Raw genomic sequence first — 18973 nt, 5'->3', positions numbered from 1 at the left:
GTGTCACTAAAATCCATGGTGAAATGTAAATTTGAGATTTTTATTCATGGCTGTGATGAAAATGTAGTGCTTTTGGAGGAACCCTGCCATATCAGAATGTCATCGGAACCATGACATAGAGACTGGTGAGGGAGGACAGTTCTTCCCTGGTTTGCAGAGAACGTTCACACTCCCCCAGGTACAGGGTGGCAGACGATGGGGCACAGCAAGTCCCCATCGCAACCCCCTGCCCCTGGAGGTAGTGAGACCCATCGAAGGAAACTGTGTGTGTCAAGACGAATTCCAATGCTTCCATTATGAACTCATTGGATTTGTGATAGTCTGTGAGATTGTGAAATGAGGTGCTTGACTGCTGATCAACCTAAATCATGGGGGATGGAGCTGTACAAGGCCTCGACATCAATGGCCACCAATACTGAGCCAGATGGGAGATGCATCCCCTCCAAGTTCTGTAGAAGATTAATTGCATCTTTAATATACGATTGGAGATTGGTGACATAGGGTCTTAAATGATTATCAACAAATCTGCCTAAATGTTCAGTGATGCAGCCATTGCCAGAGAAAATCGGCCGCCCAGGTGAAACTTTCTGGTCCTTGTGTATTGTTGAAATGCTAGGATGTTGGATCCAAATGTATTCCCATGTCTGTCTATGACCCCATGTGAGAACGCACCATCAATGAGATCATAGAACCTACGATCGAAAATGTGAGGGAGGGATGTTTGGTTTTATCTAGAGGACATTGTAGAACGGCTTAATCTGTGTCTTTAGTTCAAACCGTAATACTCCAGGAGTTTATAAAGAGTTTGGAAATTCGAGAGAAATGTATTTTAATTGAACTAAACCCATTCGATTTTAGTCAACTAAAATGTACTGGCGATTGTAGTTGACTAAAATGGCATTTTAAAAGACGGACTAAAATTAAATTTAAATTTGACATCAAATTAACACTGTATGAAGCTATTTAGGGAACTCAACGATCTACTTTTTTTTTTTTTTTTCCTGCAGGTGTACTTTAAATCATTTGCATAACTTACTAACATATCATCATGCTGGAATTCTAAAATTCTTTTTAGCTATTTGTTTCTGCTGGCAAGCAAAATGCTGGTCAGAGAAACTACATCTGGCAAACTTTAGCTTTGTGAAATGGCAAATAAACATCAGGGGTTTGGATAGAACAAGGAAGCCATGCAGGGAATATCGCACCAGAGTCTTGTTTACTCATCAGTCAGCATACAGACTGCTAGGAAGCATGGGGCGGGGAACAAATACAAAGCTGGCGGTGACATTAGCAAACTGCTTACCGTGCACTTCATCTGATCCATAATAGACACAGTAAAACTGCTTTTTAAAGCTCAATAAAATGACTAATTTTATATCGGCAGTCTGTGGTGGATCGTTTCCACAGGAAATATAAAACTGCCTTTATTTACTAATAAATATTTTTATCCTAAAAGTCATCCATTTAAACATTGTGGTTTTTCTGCTTATAGCCTGGCAATAAACGGTCATTTTTAAAAATGATTTCAAAGGAAGTTGAGCTCTGAGCCTGTCTTTTTGTCTTTCCATATGCCATAAAAACCGAATGATTCTAGGTTTTAATAGAGTGGGAAATGCTGTCTGTGTTAACATTAGGGACCGCTAATATCCCTATTTGTTTTGGGGATCATGTCAGCAGAAGACAATTGGGAGTCTAAAACATTACAGCTGGAATAAGGGTTGAGGGGATATCTGCCCATAGCAATACAGGTTAAAATGAGAGCAGTCCGATGTGAGACTTCCCCCTCATTTCTACCTACTTCCTGTTGTGTTTGTAGGAACAAAATGAGTAGAGAAATCTCCCTAATGGGTACACAGATGGCAATTTAGCATGACCCAAGCTTCTAACCCATACCTAACATGTCTGAAAAAGGAAATGTGATGCATATTGTGAAAGCTGAGAATAAACAATTCGATCCAGCGCCAACAGCTTTAGAGTCCAGCTCCTGCCTGCCAAAACATTAATATCCGTTGGATAGAGCGAGAGAGTTGGAGCTTCTGTCAGGTTTTTATTTGGATGGGGAAGTAGGGGAAAAATGTACCTTGTGTGTACTGGTAATCTCGTGTGCCCTGTATGGTCTACACCAGGGGTAGGCAACTCACGGCACTGGTACCGCAAGCAGCACGCAAAGCCTCTTTTGCCGGCACTCGACTCCCTCCCCATCAGCAGAGCAGTGCAGGGAAGTGTTAGTGAGACACTAATGCGTTCCATTTTCACATTTCCCCATGCCACACACCGGCACTGAGGGGGAGGCACTATGCCCCCACACATTGTAAAGGATGGGAAAAATTGTTTGGTTCTTTAACTTTGTTGCTGCGATCATTGGCTTTTGTGATGGGGAAGAGATTGGGTGCAGCTCTGCTGCCAGGGGGGGGGGGGGGGGGGGTTGGTCTCGGCTTCCAGGAGGAGGGCTGTCATTGGCCACTGCTAAAGCCAATCAGTCCTGCTAGCCCCACCCACCATCTGGAGGAAGATGACTCGCTCGGTTGCCACTACCAATCTCAAAGAAGGGGTTTCACTGTGATAAAACCACAATCAGGTGACAGTTTGTGGAATTACTGTCAAGCTTCTGGAAACTTTGTTGAAATTATTCCTGAACCTTTGCGTCACTTACTACTGAACCCCTGCACTCTGTGTCCCTTTAAGACAGACAGAATTTGGTGCAATGTAAATCATACCCAGCTTTTCCTGTGCAGAGCATCGCAATTTTTCTCAGCTGCTGGGGCCTAACTTATGATCCTGCACAGAGGCCCACTGCTTTCAGAAAATGCCCCTTACCTGAGCCCATTGCGCATCCATTCCGGATGCTTTTATGTAACATCACATGCATTGCATGCAGGCTTAATGCAAGAGGTGGATCAGCAGGATGAGTGTGCCAGGACAGATGTATCTCATCTGCTTCCTTTCACCACTCTGCATATCAAGCATATCATAGATGAGCAGGAGGGTGGAGCAGGAGGGTGCGGTGTTGGAGCAGGAGGGTGCAGCAGTGTTTCGGTGTTGGGCCAGACGAGCAGCGGTGTTTCGGTGTTGGGCCAGACGAGCAGCGGGGGTTCGGTGTTGGGCCAGATGAGAAAGGAGGTACATCGGTGGAACACATGAGCAGGGGGGGTACAGCAGTGGGGAAAATGAGCAAGGAAGGTACAGTGGTGGAAGAGATGAGCAGGAGGTTCAGTGTTGGGTCAGGTGAGCAGGGGGGTACATCAGTGGAACACATGAGCAGGGGGGGTTAAAGTGGGCGGGGCAGATATGTGGGGGAGAACAGTGGTCTGAGGTGTGAAGGTGCATGAATTGGGGCTGATTGGAGGCATGAGAGTGCATGATGTTAATTTCTCACTACTAAAGTAGTTTACAACATTTACTTTATAAAAAAAAGCCTTTTTGTGATTGGGAGTGTGAAGTTTACGGTTTTTATTTTTTGGTCTAAAAAAAAAAAATCAGCACATTGTGCTCAAAATGTTTCCTACCCCCTGGTCTACACTGTCCATTATTTTTTTTATAGTGAACCTAGACTTAAGTGATTCTAAAGGTAAAATTAAACGCTTCAGCCCTGGAAAGATTTACCCACCTTAAAGCGGTTGTAAACCGCATAAACTTTTTTTTTTTTCCCCAAACCTGCAATGCAAAAGGCATAATAGGCTAGTATGCACCGCATACTAGCCTATTATGAAATACTTACCTCGGAACGAGGTGTGTACCACTTACCTGGTCCACGCCGAGCAGGATGTCATCTTGCTCCGGCGTGTCTTCCGGGTATCGCCGCTCCAGCGCTGTGATTCGCTGGAGCGGCGATGACGTCACTCCCGCGCGTGCGCGCGGGAGATTTAAAATCGGCAGGGTCCGGCGGGTGCCGGTCCTTCAGCCGTGGATTCCCCCCTGCGCATGCGCCGCCCGCATTGCGGGGGGAATATCTCCTAAACCGTGCAGGTTTAGGAGATATTCTCCTTACCTACAGGTAAGCCTTATTATAGGCTTACCTGTAGGTAAAAGTCCAAATAGTGGGTTTACAACCACTTTAATGACGGGCCATTTTTTGCGATACGGCACTGCGCCATTTTAACTGACCATTACGCAGTCGTGCACGTTGTCCCCAAACAAAATTTGTATCCCCCACCCCCCCTACAAATAGAGCTTTCTTTTGATGGTATTTGATCACCTCTGCAGTTTTTAATATTTTGCGCTACAAAGACTGACAATTTTGTAAACAATATTGTTTTTTACTTTTGGCTATACCTATCCAAAAAAAAAACCAAATGTATTCATCAGTTTAGGCCAATATGTATTCTACTACAAATTTTTGTTAAAAAAATTGCAATAGGCGTATATTGGCTTGCGCAAAAGTTATAGCTTCTCCAAAATAGGGGAAAGATTTATACTTTTTATTTTTTACTAGTAATGGGCAGCTCTTAAGTGTTCCCTAGGGGGGTGCTTTTTAACTGGGGGGAAAGAATCTTTCTCTCTTGACCCACGAGAGCGCTCTCGTGGTGGGCGCCCACAATACCACAGGTACATTGGTTTGCGCCGTATGAGGGCGGTCAGCAAGTGTTAAAACAAAACATGTCTATTTTTGCACAGAGCTGCCGCGAACCTCTTTGCAGGTCTCTCACCAGCACTCCTGGCCTATCCACTGTCAATCACAATGCCCGCCACCACCGCTGACTTGAAAGAAAAAAACCTCTGTTCCCGCCATTTGCCTGCTCTGCTGCCTGACAGTTATTGGCTAAGGTGTAGGATCACCGATGTCACCGGGTGGCGCCGCTCCTTGTAACGTCACCGACCCAGCATGCACTGGCATTGTGATATTGGATCCACACCAGAGGACTTTTTTTTTTTTTTTTTAGGTGGCTCCGGGATCTTGTTAAAGGAGGCTTCCAGATTCCGGTAAGCCCCTCCCCCGTTGAGGACATGGGGTCTTTTGTGGTTCAGGGGATGGGGCACCCTGCTCGTCGTGTTCATGCGCAGTTCAGACCACCTGCCTTTTCACAAATTGTGTTTAGTGTGACCTTTTTTTGCCAAGAGCTTGTCATTTGGTTAAATGCACCCTTTTCTGCTGTAAATTATGGAATTTCGCATATCTGGTACATTCATCTGTTTTGCACATCATTAAATACAAATTGTACTGGCTTAATCCAAATTGTGCTAGCTAAGCCGCAGAGTATATTCATACTGTTCTGCTCACAAGTTTACATACCCCTGGTCAAGTTTTTGGAATGTTAACCATTTATTGCTGCACCAACGCCCTGAAAAGGTCCACTGCATATGCCAAGCCACCTAGACATGCCTCAAAACTTGCTATGTTTGGGGAGTTGACAGCCTATGAAGAAAAGGGCACTATCCCCACTGAAGCATGGAGGTTGCTCACTGCTGTTATGGGGTGTTTGGACTACAGGGTCACATGGATTTTTAATCAAAATAGATGGCAAGATGAATGAAGCATATTAGAATATTGCCCAAAATTTGCATCTATCAACCCAGAAGCTGCATATAGTATGCTCTTGGACTTTTCAAATTGAAAATCATCCAAATGTAAGGCCAAATCCACCCCAGGCGTCTCTGATCTACACATTTTTGAGCCACTTTAGAAAGATTTTAATGATTTTTAAATGTAGTTCCCCTGCTAGACCACAAGACCTGGAATTTTGCCAAAAAGTGTAGCTTTACCACATGAGAAATTAAAATGCTCATCCACAACTACCACAAGACTGCAAGCTTTGTACTATTCTCCAATTCAAAAATTAACAACTTGAATCAAATTAAACACTAAAGAGATGATTTTGTCTGATCACTCAAAAAAGGCTTCATCGTAAATATTCTGCCAGGGATATGTTAACTCATGAGCAAACTATAAAATGTCTAGAAGAGAAGTAAACCTTTCACAAACCTGGGCAATGGCCACTGGTCATTATGGAAAAAGGATAGGCAGAGGTTGGCATCAGTGATCCTTGGGTTAATACTCCGGTGAAATGAAAGTTCTCCACTCACAAGCCTTTATTGGCCATTAAAGCCACAATTACATAAAAGGGCTAATAGGGATGCTTCGAATCTGGGGTTAATGCTTTTCGAGTAAAGTTTGGATTCTGTCTCTAAATGTTTTCAATTGCTTTGTGGCTTTAACCAACAGTAACCTTTACTAATGTTTGCTTTATGGGAGTAGAGCTGTTCTCTAACATTTTAAATGCTTTACACCTGTATGATGGAACCATAGACTTTAATTTCTCTGTCCTTTCATGGAAAGGTCTTTAATACTGGGGTATAGAGGCACATGCTAATCAATTTATCTGGCGTGGCTTACAGAAACAAGTAACTTCCAAAGCAAATGCATCATGGTTTTTCTTTTCGGTAGATTAATATATACATGTATGTTTAAAAAAACAAAGCTCTCCAGATGTTCCAGAATATTCAATGCAGCTGGCCATTGGCAGGTCTGGTGTTTTTCCTTTCAAAAAAGTTATGCCCCTTTCACACGAGCTGTCCGATCAGGTCCACCTGTCAGTTTTTCAGGCAGACCTATTCGCACCCTCTGGTCTCTTCTATGCTGACACCCTCTGCCATCTGATCCTGTCTGCCAAAAAGACAAGTGGTGGTTCTATTCCCCATCTGTTTGGGGGATTGAATGTAAACTGTCCATTTTTGTCTGATTGCCCCGTAGAGGAGAGCTGTCTGCTTTAAGGGACCTGTCATCTGCCTGCTCTGCGGGGATCAGCAGAGATCCCCCACTGAGCAAAAGGATTCTGCTTCCTGAGGTGCCCGTGTGAAAGGGGCCCAACATGGCATATTGCTGGTCTTACTGAAGTGGAATACTCTGGTTAGAGCTTTTTGCTGCAACAGTGATTTCAAATGATTGAGCTTATTTTCATGTACTATAGATTCAGCCATTCTAGTATTCTTGAAATGCATAGACTTGTTTCTGCAGGTCATGGGTGACTTGTGTTCTTGTGTGAACTGTTAGACAGTCGACACATCCCGTTTGGATTGAACCAATATTTGTATGACCAGTGCTGACCCCTGAGGCCGCTGGCACACATGGGATGTGTAGTGGAATGTGTGTACCTTGTGTCTGAGTGCAGAATGTGGCAGACCAATGTTGGGACAGAGTGTTCCAGTAAATATCAGGAGTAGACAGAGGCCATCTGTAAACATATTATTTTTCTGACTTTCAGGCTCTACAGAGACTTGCAAGTCAATATCTTAAGAGAGACTGTCATCGTGGGAAGAATGAGACTCGGGAATGCAGGTATACAGGCTGGCTATAAATGATCGGTTTAGCCTTTGACTCTGGCCCAACAGTGTTGTCCAAGAAATTATCATCCAACACCATTTAGAAGTACAGAACAGTAGGTCATTTTCAACACACTTTAGTTCCTTTAGGCTAAAGAACCTGAAATTTCAGTGTAATTAAATAACAAGTGTTGGCGCCAAAGAATAATACTAATAGTAAATTAAAAAGGGGCAGCTGCACTAATTTTTTTAAGTTGAAAAACCACCTTGCAAATGGATATAAAATAAGACATTTCCATAAATTATGACAAGGCAAGTCCTCACAGACTATTTCAGTCACCGCGGTAAGGGAAATGGGTGCAGTAATTGACATTTCGCCCGTGCTCCACCATCAACCGTGTGTGAAATGCAAACTCATTCAGAAACCTAAATTGCATAAGCCTTGTATCAATTATACTCCTTTGGTCAACCGTATCTAAAGGGGATGGTTCTCGGCTCCAGAGGTGTCTCCTTACATATACATATATCCTTACCATAAAAGCTCAGGAGAAGCATATTGTCATAGTGCAGTACGTTTTATTAAAACAACTGTTCCAACAGGTAGATGGCAAATGCGCACTTACATTTAGCGGTGCTGTAAGTCAGCACCAACATATACAGCCAACCAAGTGCACTCGTCTCTCCAGGTTGCGGCGTGTGTTCCAAAACACAAGAGGTCGTGATCAACACGTCATCAGGTTTTGAAGCTTCCTGATGAGGTGTTGGTCTTTTTCAGTGTTGGCTGCTCCTGTGTAGTAACTCCCATGGAATTTGTTTACATGTACAGCTCAATTAAAGTCTACAGGGAGTTGTGCAGGAGCAGCCAATGCTGGAGAAGACTTCAGGTCAGTGTGATGGTGGCGATGGTTAAGGTTCTAAGGTTGGAGGCCTAGGCTTTTTGTGAATTTGTTCTTTGAGGTGATTAAATATATAATGTAATATTTTGCAGTTTACCAATTTTTAAATGTGGTGGCTGCTTTAGTTTTTTCTTTTTGTTCCCTTTATTTTCACTTGGTGATCTGGCCAGTAACACTTATGTACTACTGGAGAACCAATGGAGCTACACTTGGGCAGCAGCATTGTCAACCTGGAAAGAGGGTAGTGTTTAGACTAGCAGTTTTATGCTGGCCTTGACTTGGATGGACTTGACTAATAGGTTAAAGTTGATTTCTACTAACACTTTTATCAGCAGTTCCAGCAGTAGTTTTTTGTTGTTTTTTTTTGTAGTTCGACATAGTTTGTAGTTTGAAATAGTTTTTGGTAAAATATTTCTTTTGGCTGTCTTGCTTGTAAGATGTATGCACTTGGCAGCAGACAGTGGCATAATCAAGCAGTAAATGGATGCTTTGTACTTTGGCCGACAGATAAATCTGGCAAACGCTGATCTTGTAATGACAATTCATCATAACACTAGTGAAAGCAGCAGAGGATATTTTTATTGTGTAAAGAGAAGGCAGAAGAATAGAGTGTTGCTTTCAATTAAAGTGGAGTTCCACCCAAAAGTGGAACTTCCACTTTAAGCACTCCTCACCCCCTTACATGCCACATTTGGCATGTAATTTTTTTTCTGGGGGGGGTCATTGGGCTTCGGTAGAAGTGGGACTTCCTGTCCCACTTCTACTTCCACCTACGGCCCGCCTAGTTGGCAACTCCTCTCGCCTTAGGCGGCCCCTCCCAGGCGATCTCCTGGGACATGTGACGGGTCCCAGGAGATCGCCTGTCCACTCCTAGAGCGCAGCGTGACTTGCCCATGCGCAGTGCTTGCCCGGCTGTGAAGCCGAAAGCTGTCATGGCTGGGTGCCCACAGTGTGAATGAGGGGGAGAGGAGCGACGCTCCAGGCGGCCGCATCGCTGGACCGTGGAGCAGGTAAATGTCTGTTTATTAAAAGTTAGCAGCTACACTTTTTGTAGCTGCTGACTTTTAATAGACAAAAAAAGGCTGAAACTCTGTTTTAAAGTTTCGCAAGAGTGATCATGCATCATTAACTTGTGCTTCTGTACTTATCTTGGTAATAATTCTTTATACTGTATATGGCAATATACTGAGGTTAAATGTAAAACTCAGGGTTTTAAGTTGTGCAATTTTTGACCATTCCTGATGAAAATCACTGTTGGGGGTTCGTCTGCCAACTCCCACCCAAAATCCTTTAATGGGAATATTGAAGGAACTTGGTAGAGATTAAGGTAACAGCAATACATCCAATCAGATAGTAAGGTGTATCAGTGGGTAAAATGGTAACGTGACATCCCTGTTAAAAATATTTATTTTTGCCCGTTATAAATATGTTTAAGGTGGTATGATCGTGAATAGGGCAGCAAAATATCGCAAGTATTGGTGAGGCCAATTTTTTCAGCGGTATGGGTACACATACTGCTGGGCACTGCATTAAACACCGTGGCAGTGCAGAGATTACAGGAGAAAGACAGGAGAGAGTGATGCTGGGCTTATTCATATAGTCACTACAGTTTGACTATTGTATTCGGATTATGTCAAAACTGATTAGGATAATCTAGCGATGGATGGACCAAGGTTGTGCTGCTGAGGATCCCATGGAGGAAACTGCAGCTGAGCCACACATTGGAGTCTGCTGTCATCTATGAAATGTGCTCTTCCGCTGTGGTTTCTTTTTTTATATAAGCTGCCAGAACTGACTGATTTGAAAAGCGAAGACATGATATCATTAAATTGGGGCTAGAACAAACGAAGAAGCAGTAACGTTTTTTTTTTTTTTTTTTGTTGGCAGCACCAGGATCCCTAGAGGATACAGTTGTAATAGAACACATTATAGATTTTGAAGATTGAGGGAAAAGTCAATTTATAAACTGTAATTAAAGCGGAACTTCAGTAATTTTTTCATCTATTTATTAAATCTGCTGTTTTAACTTTGGATAGTAAGATTTTTTTTCTGCCAGTAAATACCTTATACAGCCCACTTCCTGTTTCTAGGCTTATGACATCATGCACAACTCCGTTGCGCACTCTCATGAGAGTTTACCAGGAAGGGAGGGGGGATGAGTCATAAGAGGGCCAATCAGAACTGGAGATGTGCCTCTGTGTGTCTGTAAATCCAGGTGTGAACAGGTAGCGGCTTCAGCTGCCCACAGTTAAAATAGTTGCAGCCAGACTCGGTGGAGGGAGATTTCTGCAGCATATTTGGCAAGCACAGAATTGGTGTATATATGAAATATGCAAAGTGGTTGGAAAGAAGCTTCAGAATGGCAAAGCTGTTATTACAAATTATGTGAGCAGACTGCAGTTCCTCTTTAACCACTTAAAGACCAGCCGCTGCATTTGTACTGTGGCAGCTTGGCACTCCCGGATGAATCGCCGTTGTAAGTCAGCCGCTTAAAGACCACTAGGGGGCGCGTGCGACATTATACCAGTGGCTGAGATGTCCATGTCCGTTCTGTCTCTCAGGATTGCTCCAGAGACAGAACGTGGAACTCTGTAAACAGACCCCCGTTCTGTCAGGGGAGGATAGACAGATCTGTGATTAGGAACAGCGATCTGTCTCCTCCCCCAGTCACTACACCTCCCCCACAGCTAAAAAACACCTCCCTAGGGAACACTTGACCCCTTGATTACCCCATAGTGTTGGCCGCTTTCCTTCCAGTGACATTTACACAGTAATCAGTTCATTTTTATAGCACTGATCGCTGTATAAATGTCAATGGTCCCAAAAACGTATCAGACCGTGTAAAATCACAGATCACGATTACTATAAAAAAAGAAGCCATAAATCTATCCCCCGTTTTTTAGACGCTATAACTTGTGTAAACCAATCAATGTACTTATTGCGATATTTTTGGTAAAAAAAAAGGAAAACTATTATAAACTGATGTAATCTCTATTTTGTTTTTTGGCTTATAGCAAAAAAAAAATGTGTTCAAAATTTTCTGGTTCAGAAAAGCAACCCATGTGAAAGAACACAACAGAAATGACAATTAGAGCTGCCCCGTGTCCTCTTGTATCAGCTCAATAGGCTGCCCTGCTAAAGTAGAAGCTTCAATGTAAGATGAGCTATTGGCACAATGTAGTGAAGAGTTCACTCAGGAATAAGCCCAAGATATTTTATTGGTTATATGTTCATATTAATAAAAGTAAACTTAGGGGAAATATATTGACTGGCATTGCTCCCATTCCCATAAACTGCTAGTTGCTTGGCTGTCATTCTGATGAACCAGTGCTTTTTATATCCTTGACCTGGAACAAGCAGACAAGGAATTTCAACACACATTGACAGCATGCATTTTCTGTATCGCAGCCAGGCAACAAGCAATTTTTAAAGGCAGTTACTGCACTTCTCGTGGCGGGGTCACTTTAATAGTTTTTTTAACCTAAAAAGCAGTATGGTAATTTCAGTACTTTATTTTATGCATCTCAGTTCTTGAAGCATGTTTCCTTGTTATCTAGTTTATACTTGTGTGTGTTCTCTCTCTCCTGTGTAGGAGTGTTTTCTCTGTGTGGAAGTCTATGATGGAGGGGACTGTTTTTATTGGACAGACACGAGTCACTGCAGCTGACAATTATAAAAATGTCACTGCTGAAGCGGCTAAAACTGTTCGAACGGCAAAAGAACAGCTCCTGAAGAAGGTAAACTAAATATTGCTTCTTTTTCTCAAAGTGATTAACTACTTCAAAGCAAAATAAGGTCGTATATTGAATGGTAATCAGATTTTCATTTTTTGTTTTTGGGACATACCATATAATGTAAAAAGATATAGGATAATTGCTCAATAGTCCTGGGTCTTGTATTTTTCCTTTCAATATGTGCCATGTACACTATATTGAGTTGGCCCACTCTTTGCAGCTATAACAGCTTCAACTCTTCTGGGAAGTCTGTCCATGAGGTTTAGGAGTGTCTATGGGAATGTTTGACCATTCTTCCAGAAGCGAGGACAGACACTGATGTAGACAAGAAGGCCTGGCTCGCCCGTATCCACTCTAATTCATTCCAAAGGTGTTTTATCGGGTTGAGGTTAGGACTCTGTGCAGGTCAGTCAAGTTCCTCCACCCCAAACTCTTTCACCAATGTCTTTATTGACCTCGCTTTGTGCACTGGTGCGCAGTCATGTTGGAACAGGAAGGGGCTGTTTCCACAAAGTTGGGAGCATGAAATTGTCCAAATTGTCTTGATATGCCGGAGCCTTAAGTGTTCTTTTCACTGGAACTAAGAGGCCCAACCCCTGAAAAACCACCACACACCATAATTCCCCCGTGGACGAGTGTGCTTCTGGAAGAATGATCAATCATTCCCATACACTCCTAAACCTTGTGGACAGCCTTCCCAGAAGAGTTGAAGCTGTTATAGCTGCAAAGGGTAGGCCAACTCAATATTGAACCCTTGCGCACTGAGACTGGGATGCCGGTAAAGTACAATGTGCATGTAAAGGAGGGTGTCGCAATACTTTTGGTAATATAGTGCATTTTCAATTGGTGAAAGGTCTGTACTGCAGGCAGGCCAGTTAGGAACCCAGATTTGTCTACTACATTGATGTTACAGATGCAGTATGTAGTTTTGCATTGTTCTGCTGAAATATGCAATGACTCCCCTGAGAAAATATGCCATCTAGATGTGAGCATATGCTGCTCTAAAACCTGGTTACATCTTTTAGCATTGACAGGGCCTTTCCAGATGTGCAAGCTGCCCATTTCATACCCACTGACGAACTCCAATGTAAGCTTTTGAACTGAGCGCTGATAACTAGCCAGAAGGTCCCTCTCTTCTTTAGTCTGGAGGATGTGGCGCCCGTGGTTGCTAATTTTAGATTTTATTCCTCTGACCACAGAACTATTTTGTCACTTTGCAACACACCATATTAAATGAAATTTGGCCCAAAGAAAATGGCAGCATTTCCAAACCATGTTCAGATCTGGCTTCTTTGCAGGGTAGAGCTTTACTGTGATTTTTAAACTGACACTACAGGCAAGTATTCCTGAGTCCATGCAGTGATGTCCATCACAGAATCATTCCTGTTAGGGCAACGCCATCCTGAAGGCTCAAAGATCACAGGTATCCAGTATTGCATTTCGGCCTTGTCCCTTGACAAGGTTTCTCCACTTCTTGAAATCTTTGGCTATTCTGTACTGTAGATTGTAAGTCCTCTCTTTATGTTGAGGAACATTATTCTGAAATTCAACAATTTTTAGATGTTGCTTTTCAGATTGGTTAACCTCTGATCATCACTTCTGAGCCATTCTGACTCTCAGGTGCCCTTTTTATACCTAGTCATGTTCGCATGTTGCCTTTTAACCTAATTAGTTGCAAAAAGTTCTTTAGCTCTTCCGTGTTGGTACCACGCTGCAAGATTTTTGTTGCCCTGTCTGTTAAATTTAAGTTTAAAATTGATTTGTTTTCTATTTCCGATTGTGAATAAAACATGGGTATGGGATTTGCAAATCATTGCATTCTATTTTGTAGATTTTATAGTTTAACTTTTGGATTTTTTTTTTTCTACATTTGACTGAAAAGCTTAAAACCTGGTATATTTGAACTTCAGCAAGTAGGAAACAGCTAGGTTTCTTGTACATGGCTTCTAATATGTATTGTGGTGATTGCAGAGTATTGAGCAGCTTGTGAAAGTACAGAATGAATTACTGGAAACTGTGAAAGAAGTCAGCAAAACCAAGAAACGCTATGTCCAAATGGAGCGTGTCAGCGAGGTGGCTAAAGAGAAGGCAGCTGACACTGAGACCAGGTGAGACCTTTTAGACATTGGATGGAAGGGCATATTGGGGAGTAGAATTCTTTATAGGGCTGCAAACTGGCCAAATTGGGTAGCAAGGTCCAGCCAAACACTCTTTACCATATTTGTAAGTAATGCCGGGGTCTTTAGATCTTAGTTGTGTTTATTTGATAATGTAGTAGATAATGTCTAATGGCTTTGGTGGATAACAAAGTGTAATTTTAGTCAAACCTGAAGTCAGCCTTAATCTATGCCCACCCCTATTTCAGCCTATTCTATTGACACTGTAAAAGGAAAGATGCCTATACTTGCCTATTCTAAAGCCGCTTCAGTCTGGTCACATGTTCAGGCTCTGTAGAGGATGGTTGCCCCATAGTAAACCTCTGGGTGACATTGCATAGGTTCTGCAGCCATGGTCTCTGCTCTCTCCTCTACAATGAAGCTGCTGGAGAGATCATGTGACCGGACCAGAGTGACTTAAGAATAGTAAGTGTAGGCGTTTTCTTGTAGAGGGTAAATGGAATAGGCTTAGAATGGGTGTGGGAGTAGATTTAGGCTTGGGTTTTGACTGGAATTAAGTACTAGATCTTCAGCCTGTTTTTGTATCCTTTCCTTTTACATAGAAATGTATAAGCCATATCCTGAGGCTTCAGAGATAAGGAGGGAAGTTGCTGTTGGTGTCGGATATCTAAGAAAGCAGAGGCAGCCCTCAGACATTTATGAGGGGGATCTTTGCATATTTAAAGTGCCCCCATCATTATCATTCTCACTTCTCTTGAAGCAATCTTTGGACTTGCAGAAGCCAAGTCACAGTACTCGAAATTGCATAAAAACATAAATAAAAAAAACTGCCTGAAATTAAAAGTGAAAGCTGCTGCTCCCATTCTGGGCAGTCTATAATGCATAATTTCTGTACCAATCATTAGTGGTTGCAGAGTCTATTGTTTAATCCCTATCTCGCAGACTTTCTCTGAAAAGTGGAGCAATATACCAAAAGAAGCCTGTATATGTAATATATAGATCTTGCAACTATATACCGTACATATAAACAAGGTTTACCAAATTCAGACCAGTGCATTTTTATTCTGCATAAAAAAAATACATTGACTGTGTTTAACATGGATTACAGGCCCTAGTACATACCAGTACAGGCAACACAAGTAGAACATGCTGCTTTTTTTTCCGTATGCAACACATCTGGAACATGGCAAAATGCATGAAAACGCACCGGAATGCACATGTCTAATTGTAATGAAGAAACATAAGGGGAAAGTGCATTGGAGCACATCAAAAATGCGCATGCAGAAATGTACTAGGAGTGCAGAAATTGTAGTATGAACTTGCGCTTATATACATGAATACATTCATATTAAGATCTTATTGCATAGAAGCTCAACACAAAAATTCAACTCCTCTTCTACCCAAATACTAAAAAGCATTGCCTCTTGATGAGAGGATCTACGGCAGGAGCTGAGGGCGGACTATGACGCATCTTAAAAGACTGAAAATGTCATTCTATTCACAACAGGGCAGGAAAACTAGCATCCTAGCTCAAAAAGCCACAAGCACGTTCAAACCTTACTCGGATAATACACTATCAAACTAACGCCACTCAAGCCAAAAGACACAGCCAACGCATTTAAAGATTACTATTGCTCCTTCTACAATCTTAACAAAGACCCATTTCCTCCAGGAAATCCAACTGCCCTCGATGACACCACACTCCAGAAACAGAATTCCCCCATTACCAATGCAGAAGTAGCAGTTCTAAAAACACTCCCTATACACAAATCACCCGGAGCGGATTGATTTTCTGCTGAATACTTTAAGGCTTTTACTATACTCCTTACCCCTAAACTAGTTGAAGTCTTCAATACAGCAGCTGTGTCTGGCTCCTTCCCAAGTGAAATGCTCCAAGCAGTCAGTATCTCTGCCCAAACCAGGCAAAGACCCGAAACTTCCCCAGAATTTCAGGCCCATTTCACTATTGAGTGCGGATCTTAAAATATACACCAAAATTCTAGCCAACAGATCAATGGAAATTACACCATCTCTCATAGGTCTGATCCAAGTTGGCTTTGTAAATGGCAGACGGGCGCCTGACAGGACTAGAATGCTAAACCTACTGTGATTCGCAGAAGTGACCAAAGGAACCTAGTCTTCCTAGCCCTAGATGCAGAAAAGGTCTTCAACAAAAATTTGGTATATCTGGTCTCATCCATGTCACTATATTTCAACCCTACTGCCCGAGTCAATACCCTCAGCTTACTCTGACCCATTTGTGCTTTCAAATGGGACCCGTCAAGGATGCCCATTGTCCCCAATAATTTTCTCCCTGGTTATAGAATAACTAGCAGAATACATAAAATCCAGTGAGGCAGTACAAGGTATCAAAATGGGACTATTCACAGATATCGTTCTAACCATACCCAAACCAGAATCTTATATTCCTGCAGTACAATCCTTACTTAACAAATTTGGAGAGGTCTCCTTCAATAAAGTCAACACAACTAAATGCTATGCCCTTACTCTAAACATAAGAGGAAATGGTCAGCAAACTAGAAGTTCCCCTGCAATTGGGAGTCCCTGTTCGATTACCTACCTTGTTATACAGCTAACCTCATCTTCCTCTAGAATATACCCCCAATAACTACCCTCTTCTGCTTACTAAAGTGGAAGAGACACTACACCAGATCAGCCAACTTCACCTGACATGGCTTGGAAAAATTTCTGCATACCAAATGCAAGTTTTGCCCTAATAGTATTTTAGGACTCTGCACATTCCTATCTCAGATGTTTTTCACACAGTTAAGGATATGCCTGCGGAAATACATATGGGCAGGGGTAAAAACAGAATTGCACTAACAAATCTGTATAAATTTAAACAACTTGGGGGTGTGGGTCTTCCTAATGCGCAAGAATTCTACAAAGACGCAGTACTCGATCAAGTGAAGTACTGGTTCTCTTGCCAAGCAGACAATAGGTGGGCTGAACTGGAAAGCGGTTACACCAGGTCATAACCTCCCTGCACTAGCAATGGTGGCCAGTCTGCACCATAGCCCATCAATCCCTCCTTTCCCGACCATTCAAGTGACTATGGCAGTGTGGTCTTCACTGATGAGACACAAATTTGCTGACACACCAGTTTGCAGACCAACAATACCCTTAGCATCATATGAATACCTAATCCCGGGACTATGCACTCAACCCTGGGAAAAAATGGGGCACATTTCTCCACAGCTGATATAACAGAACTGGATGCACTGGACAGGTACAACATTCACCAAATAAAGCACTACAAAGCTTTGAATCAAGTCCATCCCATAGAATTTCCTCTAGCATTATGGAACAATTTAAGGAACAAATACCAATATAAAGGGATTCATTTATTTTACAAGTCTGCTTCTTCTTACATGCAAACTAAAACTAGCTAACATGGTTAAATGGGAACAAAAACTACAAACAGAATTGACACTACGCCAATGGCAGATGGCAATACAATATAGTAGTAAATCCTCAGCTTGTGTAGATCACTGGGACAATGCAGAAAAAATATTTCACAGGTGCCATCTCACACCTTTTACGCATAAACAAAATGGACCCAAATAGCTCACCATTGTGCTGGCGGGATTGCTATTGTACTGGCAATCTGTCATATGCTCTGGAGCTGTGCAGAGATACGTCCTCTCTGGAAAGAGGTCTCGTCTTCTCCAAGAAATTACAGGGCACAAGTGCGCCTTAACCCCATCTTTAGCCCTACTGAGTCTAGTTATTGAGCAGTTCCCTCCTCTAATGAGGAAAGTGGTCATTCATATCCTATTTGCCACACGTATCACTCTAGAAAAAGAATGGTGCTCTAAGACATCCCCAAAAATTGAGGACGTAGTAGACAAAAAAAATGTATACAAGGAGGGGAGAGTCATGGTATTCCATAAATATTGGGATATCTAGAGAAACTCATCAAAAGCCTCTTCACATATGATTGATTTGTACATCCTGAGAATGTTGATAACTTATATAAATATATAAAATGTTCTCCCTCTAGTGGTAGTACTGATTAATATCCCTGACTTCTAGAAGCTTTGGTATAATTATGACCTAAGAATTGCTAGAATATGTGTATAGCTCTACACCCATAGCAAAAGTTTGTGTTTATCAATAAGTACTATCAAGCAGCAACAAAGTGACAGAGCTCCAAAGACCTTCATCAGGGGTCAGGGCGGGCCTCTTACTAATACATAACCTAAAGCCTGCTCAGTGTGAACCCAGACGGGGTGACAGGTTTCATCTCCTAGCGAAGCCATATTCTATTGTATTATAGGAGGTCTGCATGTAGGTAGCTATGCTTAAACCTTGAAATCCTTTCTTGTGATAACATTTTTGTATAATTAATATAATGTAAGAAAGGCAACCTACATTGTAATGTAAACAGTGAAAATCAATAAAAATCTATGGTTAAAAAAGATCTTCTTGCATAGATAAAAAATGTAAATACTTCATTTCTCAAAGCAGGTTTAAGGTTTACATAGGTTGGAATTGTCAAATGATACAAACATTTTTACACTGCTCTGCAGCGGTCTCCAAGGTGTATACTGTAGAGCAGTGGTCATCAACCCTGTCCTGCAGGGCCCACTAACAGGCCAGGTTTAATGTATTACCTTGGGGAGATGCAGACTAGAATACTACAATCACTGAGGAGCAAATGATATCCGCTGTGATGTATTTCAGTTATCTTGCAAACCTGGCCTGTTAGTGGGCCCTGCAGGACAGGGTTGATGACCACTGCTGTAGAGTACTGGCTGTTGTATAGGGGCAAGGGGCACCCGTGTTGCATCAGTCTTGCATGTTGACTTTTTGTTTTGTATTTGATTGCTGTTCACTGTGTCTATGGTAAGACAGAGCAATTACTCTGCATCCCCATTGCCTTGTTTGCAGTGACTGGGAAACCACCTAGAATGTGGTGTATCTTGGGTGAACAAATGCACATCCC

General features: G+C 42.2%; 1 protein-coding gene across 2 annotated transcripts in view; it reads left to right on the top strand.

The window, feature by feature from the left end:
• The window catches only part of FCHSD1 (FCH and double SH3 domains 1), a 135636-nt gene that overhangs the window by 48901 nt on the left and 67762 nt on the right, over positions 1 to 18973 (top strand). The window contains exons 4-6 of one of the 2 annotated variants that reach the window (XM_040344951.1): positions 7200 to 7273; positions 11746 to 11890; positions 13859 to 13995. In XM_040344951.1, the coding sequence (XP_040200885.1) occupies positions 7200 to 7273; positions 11746 to 11890; positions 13859 to 13995 (356 nt within the window). The remainder of the gene's footprint in view (positions 1 to 7199; positions 7274 to 11745; positions 11891 to 13858; positions 13996 to 18973) is intronic. The other variant, XM_040344952.1, reaches the window with a different exon arrangement.

This window comes from Rana temporaria, chromosome 3 (genome assembly GCF_905171775.1).
Source record: "Rana temporaria chromosome 3, aRanTem1.1, whole genome shotgun sequence".
NCBI classification, from domain to species: Eukaryota; Metazoa; Chordata; class Amphibia; order Anura; family Ranidae; genus Rana; species Rana temporaria.
Note: the sequence above shows the minus strand (reverse complement) of the source record. Positions and strands in the feature narration are given on the sequence as shown.